Source organism: Gorilla gorilla, chromosome 14, assembly GCF_029281585.2.
Source record: "Gorilla gorilla gorilla isolate KB3781 chromosome 14, NHGRI_mGorGor1-v2.1_pri, whole genome shotgun sequence".
NCBI classification, from domain to species: Eukaryota; Metazoa; Chordata; class Mammalia; order Primates; family Hominidae; genus Gorilla; species Gorilla gorilla.
The window spans coordinates 62,331,503-62,344,662 of NC_073238.2; the positions used below are offsets into that span (position 1 = coordinate 62,331,503).

At 39.8% G+C, this 13,160-nt stretch overlaps 1 protein-coding gene across 7 annotated transcripts in view; it reads right to left on the bottom strand.

Moving 5' to 3' along the window:
• Positions 1-391: 391 nt before the first annotated feature.
• The window catches only part of SUCLA2 (succinate-CoA ligase ADP-forming subunit beta), a 112,279-nt gene continuing 99,510 nt past the window's right edge, over positions 392-13,160 (bottom strand). For 4 of the 7 annotated variants that reach the window (XM_055359808.2, XM_004054489.4, XM_055359810.2 and 1 more), the window contains one exon: positions 10,783-11,572. In XM_055359808.2, coding sequence (XP_055215783.1) covers positions 11,498-11,572 — 75 coding nt within the window. In that variant the 3' untranslated portion in view covers positions 10,783-11,497. Of the gene's footprint in view, positions 4,883-7,528; positions 7,548-10,782; positions 11,573-13,160 lie in introns of those variants that run through there. The other 3 variants (XM_019039649.3, XM_055359811.2, XM_019039650.3) reach the window with 2 other exon arrangements.

Consider the following 13,160-nt stretch of genomic DNA (forward strand, 5'->3'; position numbering starts at 1 on the left):
TCTGTTACCCAGGCTGGAGTGCAGTGGTGCTATCTCGGCTCACTGTAAGCTCCGCCTCCCGGGTTCACGGCATTCTCCTGCCTCAGCCTCCCGAGTAGCTGGGACTACAGGCGCCCGCCACCATGCCCGGCTAATTTTTTGTATTTTTAGTAGAGACGGGGTTTCACTATGTTAGCCAGGATGGTCTCGATCTCCTGACCTCATGATCCACCCGCTTCAGCCTCCCAAAGTGCTGGGATTACAGGCGTGAGCCACCGCACCCGGCCTCAGCTTCGAGTTTTTTAGGGAAACATTTTACTGGCCAACGCTCCCATTTTCAAACAGACTTCACAGTCAATCCAGAGGCTGCAGATAACTAACTTAATCCTCTTCTTTGGGCTATATAACTGGGTTTGTCTTTTTTTTTTTTTTTTTTTTGGCACTTCTACTGAAGGGCATACTAAGCAGAGAAAAGAAATCCAGTCAAACCATAAGCATGAATTTTGGCAGCTTTTATAACAGCCAAGCCTAGTGAACAGTTAGTATTTGGTGACTCCAATGTTGTCTTTCTGGACCTTTTCCCACCCAGTCATGGAGATATCCCTCCACCCAAAGCTGCTCCATTCATACCTAAGGCTCAAATGTCTGTGAAGACAGTGTTTGTTACCAGTCTGCAATAAGATAACTTACATCAGAATATAAATGAAAGCACTGAAGCTTCCTGCATTGGAAAGTCTTGCTACCTTGCTACCAAGATAAAAATATATTTCAGATGAACTAAATAGTGTGCTTCATGACATAATTGACTTAAATCCTGGCAAAAGATCCTTACCTGGTTGCAAGTCAAGAACAAATAGCTTCAGAGACTGGCGCTTTGAGCAGCATTGTGCTAAGCCATAAAAAGATATCTCCTCCTGCATATCTGCATTTTAAAGGACAATAAGAAGCTTCAAACCGAAGGAATCATTCCCTAAGCACAGGTTCTCACAAACATAGGGATATTATGTCTCGAACAGGTGGACATGGTATTTGGGGTTTAGAAGGGAACCACTGAAATGAGGCATCCTGCCATAACCAGATCTAGTACATAACACACGCATAAAACGGTATCAATTCCTTTTCTCCTACATCCTGACCCAATCCAATTTTTTTTCAAAGGAACACATGCATTAGAATCACCTAAGAAATTTATTAAACATGCCTGTTGCCAGGCCAGCTGAATTAGAATAGCTGGGTATGGGCCTAGGAATCTGTATGCTTAACAGGCATCCAAAAGATTTATGTACACTGAAATCTGAGAACCACTGGATTAGATCAGCTGAGGCTACAGAAAAGATCTTTGCAACTGCAAAGGAAACAAAAATAAAAGTCCAAAGTGAGCACCAAATAGGAACTTTTGTCCCTGCCACAGATATTTCAGAAAGCACGTGAATACAGCATAGCCGATCAACTGATGCAAGCACCCCCTACACCACAAATAGGCTTTGCCCTATAGCATTTGCCAGTTACTGTTTAAGCAAACCATTGTTTAACTGCCATTAACCTCATAGGATTATTGACACTGGGTATCCATTTCTCAAAGAGATATCAGATATTTGACTAGGTTAAATTGAGAAACACTGGATTCTTTGGCTTGGTTTCATTTTGTTAATGGAACTTCCTCACCTCAGAAACAGTATGTAAGTCAATTAGCCTTTTTCTAACTAAGGAAACAATGGACTTTATTCACATGGTATTTCACTCACAAGTCCCCTAAATTACTGGCTTGCCAAACCCTGCTCAAGTAAGCAGGCTGAGTGACAATAACAAAAGCTAAATCATTTGGCATTTCAGTGACAATGTATAACAGTGTATAAATTTTTTAAATCCCCTTACTGTTCTGCCTTCTCAGCAATGACACATCTACAAAATGGGCACTAGGCCAAGTACCCTACCACAAAACAAAATCGTTGCCTGTTGTGGTATTAATGTTCAGTGAAGCAGCTGGTCTCAGTACACAGTCAAGTAAACAGGCATCAAAGGGTAGAACCTAACTGTTAACCCAAAGTATCTGAGACGGGTCTCAGTCAATTTAGTTAAGTTTTTTTTTGTCTTTTTGGCCAAGATTAAGGAGGCACCCGTGACACAGCCTCAGGGGGCCCTGACGACATGTGCCCAAGGTGGCTGGGGTACAGCTTGCTTTTATACATTTTAGGGAGACATGAGACATTAATCAACATGTGTAAGATGTACATTGGTTTGGCCAGGTAAGGCGGGACAACTCAACATGGGGGCTTCCAGGTTAGAAGTAGATGAAAGACATAAGGGTGCATTCTTTTGAGTCCTGATCAGCCTTCCACTCAATACACAACTTAGTCTGACTCAGTGAATTTGCATTTTTACATAAACAATAGGGCAAAGGAAGCAATCAGATATGCATTTGTCTCAGGTGAGTCTCAGAGGGATGACTTTGAGTTCTGTCTGTCCTTTGTCCACAGTGAATTTCCTTGTGGACGAGGATCTGTGGCAAATTGTGAGGGAGGTATGTAGCTATGTTATTTAGGAAAAAAATGGGAGGCAGGTTTGCCTGACATAGCTCCCAGTTTGATTTTTCCCTTGGCTTAGTGATTTATTTTCCTTTCACATAACCACAGAGGAGAATGCCATGGACAGGGGCAATAAGAGGCACTGAACATCAGGAATGCTGGCAGGCGAGTCAGATATGGCTCCAAGTCTGTTCAGTGGTCTCCACAAAGCTTCCACAAAGGCCAAAGGTTTCAAGCTGATGTATGATACCAAACACAAGAGAACCAACAGCCTGGGAAAATTTAATCTACGGTTTTTTATGAGTTAGCCCATAATGAAAAGTCTCTCACAGACTGAAAAAATGTTCCATATCAATCGAATCACAATATTTAAGAAAGCCATGACCAATTTGCTTAAGACTGCTCCTTCAGCTGCCCCTCTTCAGCATCCCTCCCAGAGGAAGAAAAAGCATTAGACAAAAAGATTCAGATCAACACTGCCCCCCTTCAAGAGAGTCATGGCACACCAGACACACAGCAGTGAATCACCTGTCATTTGTTTCCAGTTCTTCCTCATCAGCCCACAGTCATACATCTGGCATCAAATAGTATAGCTTTTATTTTTTTCCTAGTAGAATCAGAGTCATTCAATTGAAAGTTGAAAGTTAGGAAAATGGAAAGTTCAATTTTTCTACAAATAAGCAAGGATAACTTTGACAGGTGCTGCAACACTCTCTGTCATGGTTTCAACAGATCTCTTTCCTACCTCCTACTTTAAGTAAAAGTTAAATAAAGAGTCTCCCTGTATGTGCCAGTTTCATATACACGCAAGAACATTCAGGAAGTTAGTATATGATAAAGATGACATTTTAAAATTGGTGGGAAATAGATCAAATAGGGAAAAGTAAATCCCTTAAGGGATAAGTAAATGGTGTTTGGGAAACAGATTAGGCATTTGAGAGGGGAAATTTGCATTCATAACTCAAGTTCAGACTTTATAACAAAACAATTAAGCCTTTCAAAACATATCATGAAAACTAGAAACCACAAAGACTAATACATTTCATTATATTTAAAATGACATATGACATATATATATAAAATACGTAATAGGCAAAAATGGTTAATCTCAAATATACAAAAAGTTATTAATACTAGGAAGAATGAACAGTCAATAGAAAAATAGTCAAAGAACATGAAAAGGGCTGGGCGCGGTGGCTCACGCCTGTAATCCCAGCACTTTGGGAGGCTGAGGCAGGCGGATCACAAGGTCAGGTGATCGAGACCATCCTGGCTAACACGGTGAAACCCTGTCTCTACTAAAAATACAAAAAATTAGCCGGGCATGGTGGCGGGTGTCTGTAGTCCCAGCTACTCAGGAGGCTGAGGCAGGAGAATGGCGTGAACCCGGGAGGCGGAGCTTGCAGTGAGCTGAGATCGTGCCACTGCACTCCAGCCTGGGTGACAGAGCGAGACACCGTCTCAAAAAAAAAAAAAAAAAGAACATGAAAAGGAAGTCATACGCTGACACACACAAACACACACACACATACACTTCCACAAATGCCCAGTCAACAGATGAAAGCTCAATCAACATTAAACAGGGCACGGTTTTTGCCCATTGGAATTAGCAATACAATGTTATCAAGTATGGAAATATTATTGTGCATTATGAATGGAAGAGTAACCAAAAAAGACTTTCTGGAAAGCGGTTCATGCTTTTACACAGCTATTCCACTTACAGGTTTTTACCCTAAGGAGAAATTACCCATGTGCTGAAAGACATATGCACCAGTGTTCACCTGTTATTTATAATGTTAAAGACATATAAACCAAATGTCAATAATTGCAAGGCTAGGTTAAATAAACCATGATATACACATTCTCTTGTATGTGCAGCTATTAAAAATTATGTAGTCCTATATTTGATGCCATGGACTGAAGAAATGCAGATTATAGAACATTATGTATATGATCCTATTTATATAAAAGTGTATTTATATCTATCCACATATGCTCATATTTAGAGACGACCAGAAGATTGTTTACAAAACTGTTAACATTAGTTATTTCTGGGTTCTGGCACTGCAGGTGATTTTTACTTGTCTGCACTTTCTTGTATCATTCCAGTTTTGAAGGGGTTTATTTTTTCAATGAGTATGTGTCATTTTTACTAAAACAAAGATATTTTTTCTAAAACGATGCTGGTTTCATCAAACAAGGATATCAAAAACAAATAAAAAGATGCTTCTCTGCTTTAAGAACAAATCATAGGAATAATCATAAAGTAGTTGAGGCTTTTCTCCAGTTTCCTTCATATTACATGCTCAGCTGGTCACTCTGGAATTGTCACTCTCAACTGATGAACTGCAGGGTCTCAACTGGTGGTCAATCAACTCCTATTGGAGACATTAATAGATGTTAGTGTTTAGTTGGTGATATGGTTTGACTGTGTTCCCACCCAATCTCATCTTGAATTATAGTTCCCACAATTCCCATGTGTTGTGGGAGGAACCTGGTGGGAGGTAACTGAATCACGGAGGTGGGTCTTTCCTGTGCTGTTCTCGTGACAGTGAATAAGTCTTGTGAGAGCTGATGGTTTTTTGGTTTTTGCTTTTTGGGTTTCTTTTTTTTTTTTTTTTTGAGATGCAGTCTTGCTCTGTCACCAGGATGGAGTGCAATGGCACAATCTCGGTTCAGTGCAACTTCCACCTCCCGGGTTCAAGCAATTCTCCTACCTCAGCCTCTGGAGTAGCTGGGATTACAGGCACACACCACCATGCCTGGCTAATTTTTGTATTTTTTTTTCAGTAGAGACAGGGTTTCACCATGTTGGCCAGGCTGGTCTTGAGCTCCTGACAATCAGGTGATCTGCCCGCATCGGCCTCCCAAAGTGCTAGGATTACAGCTCGTGAGCCACTGGTTTTATAAGGGGGAGTTTCCCTGCACAAGCTCTCGCTTTGCTTGCTGCCATCCGTGTAAGACATGACTTGCTCCTTCTTGCCTTCCACCATGATTGTGAGGTCTCCCCAGCCATGTGGAACCGTGAGTCCATTAAAACTCTTTCCTCTATAAATTACGCAGTCTCAGGTATGTCTTTATTAGCAGTGTGAAAATGGACTAATATAATTGGCAACAAATGAACCAGGAAGCTTAGGCCACTCCTGGCCCTTTTAATACTTCTCCCAACTTGCTAAACTTAGTGCTTTCTGTGTTACTGTATTAGTGCTGACTAGACTCTAGGGCACCCAACAGTCATGACTTCTTTAGTTAATGGCAATTGTTTTGCAGATTTAACATAGCTATGAGTACCATAATGTTAACCACAACTACTCAATGCTGAGTCTCTTATCCCTAGACATTTGTTTATAGCCTACTTCCAATTTGTGTTTATATCTTCACAAATTGGATGTGATGGTGCTTTTTTCAGTCCTACTCAAAATGTTATCTGTGGACTGATGCCAGTCCACAAACAGATCACAAATCTGCAAGCGATAAACAGATATTTTTAAAATATTTAGAAACTTCTACAGCAGTTTGAAAGAGCAATTTTATCCTGTAGAATCAAAAATAAATGAATAAAAGAATTGAGGCTTTTCTGTGCTTTTTGAAAATTTCACTTTTCTAGTAATTGTTTTTTATAAAAGAATCAGTCCATTATAGAATTTTAATTTCCAATTTAAAAAAATGGCCCTTATTTTTAAAGACTCATCTTTCCTCTCAGTTTAAGAGCTGGCTTATTATAACTTATGCACAGAAGCATAAATATGGTAGTGTATTAAATTTCCTATCTCTGCCATCAAAAATTAGCAGCAATTTCACAGCCTAAAACAACACAAACGTATTATCTCACAGTTCTGTAGGGCAGGCATCTGGATAGGCTTGGCTGGTTTCTCTGCTTAATTTCACAAAACCAAAATCACGGAGTCAGTGAGCTGTGCTCTCATCAGGAGGCTGTGAGAAGAACCTACCTCAGAATGCATTCAGATGGCTAGCAAAAGCCAGCTCCTTGCACTTGTAGGACTGAGACCCCCACATCCTTGCTCGCTGTCAGCTAACAGCCACACTCAGCTAAAGGTCTCTCTCCAGTCCTTGCACACAAACCCTAAATCTCAGAAGCGGCAACAGGGCATTGAATTGTTGCCTCCAGCTGTGGATTATTCTTTGCTTTTAAGGGTTCATGTGATTAGACTGGGCCTGCAGGGAAATCCAGGATAATCTCCCCTATTTTATGCCACCACGCCTGGTTTTTGTATTTTTAGTAGAGATGGGGTTTCACCATGTTGGCCAGGCTGGTCTTGAATTCCTGACCTCAGGTGATCCACCTGCCTCAGCCTCCCAAAGTGCTGGGATTACAGGTGTGCTCCACTGCTCCCAGCCTACTTTTTTCCTCATTTTATACTGCAAACCTCTAAATCTGTTTTACCACTACACGTTAAATTACAGAAATCTAACAGCCACAGGACTTTCCTCACCCTTTACGTTCTGACAGGACAAAAGAGCATGACTAACTACAGACCTCTACCCTTGACCCACCATCCAACATTTACATCCATCATTTTGCAACTTCTTTCATTTTTTTATTTTTTTGAGACAGAGTCTCGCTCTGTTGCCCAGGCTGGAGTACAGTAGCACGATCTCGGCTCACTGCAACCTCCACCTTCTGGGTTCACGCCATCTCCTGCCTCAGCCTCACAAGTAGCTGGGACTACAGGTGGCCACCACCATGCTCAGCTAATTTTTTATATTTTTAGAAACCTAACACGGCTTTCACCGTGTTAGGCCAGGATGGTCTCTATCTCCTGACCTCGTGATCTGCCCACCTCGGCCTACCAAAATGCTGGGATTACAGGCGTGAGCCACTGCGCCTGGCCTTGCAACTTCTTTAAATAGAATTCTTTGCCAGATGGAAACAACTCACCAAAATATTAACAGCTTCATTGCCCTCTGCTGGAGTTTTGAGAGTTGGTTTCTGTTTTTTGGTTTTTGCCTGCTTATTTTCCCCCTTCATGGGCATCTGCTACCAAGTGCCAGAATCAAGTTGGCTTAGTCTAGGCTTTGCAACTGCAAGGTTAATAGTCAAAATTGGTTATACTCTTGGTACAAACCACAGTATTTAGTATCTACTCAACTATACCTTAGAGAACTCAAATGTTAAAGTAGGCTTTTTTCATATGAAGTGGGTAGGGCCACAAGGAAGCAAGTATCAGCACCGCATAAAGAATACTCAAGGTTTTATGTGTTTTAGGAAATGAGGTATGAAGGTGTATAAGTAGCTACCAGCTGGTTGTTTCAAGTCTCCATTCTCCACAATCATTCTCCATAACCATTCTTGCCAAGACTAGTTAGTCTCAATTCCACTGGTTACTTTTTAGTCCTTACTATACTTGACTTCTGAGCTGCATTAGATACCATTGATGACTCTATCCTTGAAATATTTTTCCCTTGCCTTCCCTAATACTTTGTTACAGTTTTCCCCTTCAGTCACTTAAGAAACACTTTAAAACCATGCACTCTTCTTTTTGCATTCCAAGCATCAGACGTCTTCCAAACTCCTAGCAGATTCGAAGTACCACCTCTGTCCTAGCAGCTACTAAACTCTGAGTTAACTCAACATCCAGTTTGTTCTTTCAGTCTCCAAGCATGAATTGTGATGGTTTTGAAAAATGTTAACAAAATATTTGATGCTTCTCCCTTCAAAAAGTGGAGCTTAATTTCCCTCCCCTTTGTGGGCTGGATTTTCTAATAAACAGTGCAGCAGAAGTGACAATGAGACTAGAACACAAAGGCACTGTGGCTTGGGGGGCAGGGGGCGGGCAGCAAAGAGCCAGCTGCCATGTCACAAGGACACGAGCAGCCCTGTGGATAGGTCCACATGGTAAGAAACTGAGGCCTCTGGCCAACAGCCATACAAGTTAGCCACCTTGGAAGTAGGTCATCCAGGCTCAGCGACACCTTTGAATAACTGCAGCACAAGAACTAATCCCAGCTAAACTGATCCCAAACCCACAGATATGAGATATAAATGAGATAGTAAATGTTGTTGTTTGAAACTCACTAAGTGTTTGGGGTAATCTGTTATGCAAGAATAGATAACTAAAACACTAGTATTACCAATAATCTGTATTATATCCTCTCTGATATACCAAGCATTGTTTTTAACTACTAAGTAGACCTTGAGTAATACAAATAATACAAATAATGCCAATCTTAGTTAATCACTGGCTGGCATTCTTTGGAACGAACCTTTAAAAAGTAAAAACTAAATGACTGGACTTTTAATTATCACAAGTTTTGTTTTTTTTTTAAGATGGAGTTTTGCTCTTTGTTGCCCAGGCTGGAGTGCTGTGGCGTGATCTCGGCTCACTTCAACCTCCGCCTGCCTCCCAGGTTCAAGCGATTCTCCTCTCTCAGCCTCCCAAGTAGCTAGGATTACAGGCGCCCGCCACCATGTCTGGCTAATTTTTGTATTTTTAGTAGAGACAGGGTTTAACCATGTTGGCCAGGCTGGTCTCAAACTCCTGACTTCAGGTGATCCACCCACCTCGGCCTCCCAAAGTGCTGGGATTACAGGGGTGAGCCACCGCACCTGGCTACAATTTTAAATGGTTTATGGCTCTGATACTCTGTGTCATATATATGTAAACTACCAAATATATATTTGGCTAAAAATACATATTTTGTTTTCTACATATAAATTCTCTCACATATTTTTGTTCTCTTCCCTTACTAAATAAACTTCACTGATAAGAAAAGAGCTAAGTAAACTGAGGGACACTAGCATTAAAATTTACTCTAAGGCAGAAAGACTGCTTGATGCCAGCCTGGGCAATGTAGCAGGACCCCATCTCTATAAAAAATAAATTAGCTGGGCATGTTGGCATGCACATGTAGTCCCAGCTACAAAAGGAGGCTGAGGCAGGACGATCACTTGAACCCAGGAGATTGAAACTGCAGTGAGTCATGATTGTGCCACTGCACTCCAGCCTGGTTGACAGACTGAGATCCTGTCTCAAAAAAATAAAAAACAAAAGAAGCCCTCATATAGCAAGTAGTGGATCCAGATTCAAAGCAGACAGTCTACTTTCAAAGTCTGTGCTCATCATCACTATGTTATGCTGCCTCTCATAGTGTAAACATCTGATCACACTTTAAGAACATCACAATAGGTAGAAGTTCTTAAATCCATCAGTATGGTTAAATAGCCTACTGCTTGGTCAACATTTCCTTCCATGGCATTAGTTAACTACCAAGTTTTATGCAGTGAGCAAAAGGTCAATATGTACATATACACACACACATATATTTACATATATGGACAAAAAGAACCATGTGACTACAATCTGTCTAAAAATATCCACCTGTTACCATATAAAACATCATACAGACATTGGGAGGCCGAGGCAAGCAGATCACGAGATCAGGAGATCAAGACCATCCTGGCTAACTCGGTGAAACCCTGCCTCTACCAAAAATACAAAAAATGAGCTGGGTGTGGTGGCAGGCGCCTGTAGTCCCAGCTACTCGGGAGGCTGAGGCAGGAGAATGGTGTGAACCCCGGAGGCGGAGCTTGCAGTGAGCTGAGATCGTGCAACAGCACTCCAGCCTGGGCAACAGAGCGAGACTCCGTCTCAAAACAAAAACAAAAACAAAAACATCATACAAATTTAGACATGTCCAAGACCAAAAAATAAACTCAGCTTCTCTCTTCCTCAGTAAAATAGTTAAGAAAAGGCTTTGAAGTTAGGCATCTTGGATTCAATTCTCCCCTCTGTTTCCTTTAGAGGATATACTAGATGGCATACACATAAATAGCAGACTACCAGTGAACTATCTATCTATAAATAGCTGTATAATATGTATGGTTGGCTGGGTGCAGTAGTTCATACATGTAATCTCAACATTTTGGGAGGCAAAGGCAGGAGGACTGCTTGACCCCAGGAGTAAGAGACCAGCCTAAGCAACATAGTGATACCCTGTCTCTACCAAAAATAACAAAAATCAAAAACAAAAAAAAAACACATATGGTGGTGCGTGCCTGTAGTCCCTGCTACTTAGGAGGCTCAGGTGGGAGGACTGCTTGAGCCCAGGAGGCAGAGGTTGCAGTGAGCATGATCATACCACTGCACTCCAGCTTGGGTGACAGAGTGAGACCCTGACTCAAAAAAAAAAACAAATCACTGTCATGGCAAGTATATGACCTATGAATTGGTGCTTAGACCTCTATACTGCAATAACGAACAAATCAACTTCTACTGTGTTTACTTCAAAACAAGCAAACAAAAGCCATGAACCCAAATCACATTGGGAGATTTTTATTAACTTAAATTGACATTCTTAATTTTGTCTATAAGTCCTTGGTATATATGCCTTTATTTGAAACAAACCTACAGGTGTTTCTTAATATGACAGAATCATGAAGACTTGCAGTTAATCAGTGTTTCCTAATGATTAAAACAATGTTCAAATAATTACAAAGTTACTTCATCAAAATACTTAGAAGAATATTCTGAGGAGTGTTTGAAAGCTCTGTTTATAAATAGTGATTGATACATTTATTATGTATTTGGTGCTGAAGATAAACACTTTTTACATAAAACATTGTTTTAATATACTGCTCTACTAATGAGGCTAGTTATTAGATATACTGTATTTTAACACTAAAGAATAAAGCTTTATCTTCGTATTTATCTTATTTATAGGACTCTTATAAATGAAGAACTTTGTATCCAACAATAATAAACTGGCAAATTGCAAGTTACGTTTTGTAGGAGAAGCAAAAAAGACTGGCTGCGACGAAAGAAAGAAGATAACTGCATTATACATGCTTCGTACAAACAGTCCATTGTGAATGGTACAATTAAATGCAGACCAAATCCTTTTAAATGTTTGTGTGCCTAGATGGCAATTACAATCTCCACACACTAAAAAGAAAAAGAACAATAACACAGAACACAGTATTCTTAATGATTATAGCACATTTAACACCTTCAGCCATCCACTGGGTTTTCAGATCATATTGGCAACTGAAATTTCACATCCACATGTGCTTGCTTCGCTAAGGTCACTATTTCAGAGAGCTTTACAACCTAAAAGAAAAGAACGAAGAATTTTCACAAAAAGGTAAATTCAGAACTACAGGTCAGTGCAAAATTAATGCACACTCAATTTTTTCCATTTAAAACATCTGGACTATTCTGACATTGCTATAAATCACATTATGTTCTTATAAGCAAATGACATTCTCAAAGGATAATCAAGTCTGACACTCTTCATAGCCCAAACTTCAATTAAATACTTTCTGATTAAGATGTTATACCACCTGCTAGGATTATACATATGTATTACATAAGATTATATATGTGTGTATAAAATGTGTGTGTGTATGTATGTGTGTGTATATGTATATATATATATATATATAATATTCTAAATTTTATCTTAAAGACAGAAACAGTGAGTGTCTTTGTTGGATACTCCACAACTCAAAGCACATCTAAGTAAAAATTTGTTTTGAAATAAGTATACAATCTTAACTTAAAATATTGGGATAGAAGTTTGGGTCTAGTAGTTAGTATTTTACTCTTTGTCAGTAAGTTAACAATTGCTAACCTGAGTTCCAATTCTCTCTACAATCTGTCTAAAAATATCCACCAGTTACCATACAAAACATCATACAAATTTAGACATGTCTAAGACCAAAAAAACAAACTCAGCTTCTCTCTTCCTCAGTAAATTAGTTAAGAAAAGGCTTTGAAGTTAGATATCTTGGATGCAAATCCCCCCTCTGATGCTTATGACATATAACCTTGAATAAGTTAACTTATCTAGCCTGTTTCTTCATCTATAAAAATGGAAATTTTATCACCAAACTCATATTAAATGAGATAATCCTTGAAGAAAACAGCTTAGCACTGCATGCACAGTAAATACTCAATAAACAGTAGTAACTGCTAATATCATCATCATCTCATTCAATATTATTATTGTTATGACTTCTACAATCTCCCAGTCAATAAAAACACTGTAGTCATAACTTAAATCAACTGTTCACTTTTACCTCTCATGATCTATTTGATCAAGGTCCTACTGGTTCTTCTCCTTCTTTTCATGTCCTCCAAGCTTTTCTTAATTTAAGTTTTCATTCCAAAAAAGTGCACTTTCAGAGACAAGTTATAACCTATTTATTACCTTCACCTTTTCTCATATCTAAGTATTGCACTAGATGGACTCCTACTATCTCTCCCCTTTTCCCTTCAATATATCCCACATCTCAAAGGTAAAATAGGCTTTCTGAAATACTTTCTCCTACTATTGCCTTGCTCAAATTCTTTATTTCTAATTCAGGTTTAAGTTTAAATTCTTCTGTCTCCAAACTAGAGTTAAATTTTATTTACTAGTAAGTACTTTCCCAAAGAAGGACATAAGACTTTTATTATTTTTGTGAAATGACATCACATTAACTCAGTAAATTCAAGAGTCTGGCCAAGTGTGGGGGCTCATGCTTGTAATCCCAGCACTTTGGAAGGCCGAGGTGGGAGGATCATATGAGGTCTGGAGTTCGAGACCAGCCTGGTCAACATGGCAAAACCCTATCTCTACTAAAAAGACAAGGCTGGGCGCAGTGGCTCACACCTGAATCCCAGCACTTTGGGAGGCCGAGGCAGGTGGATCACA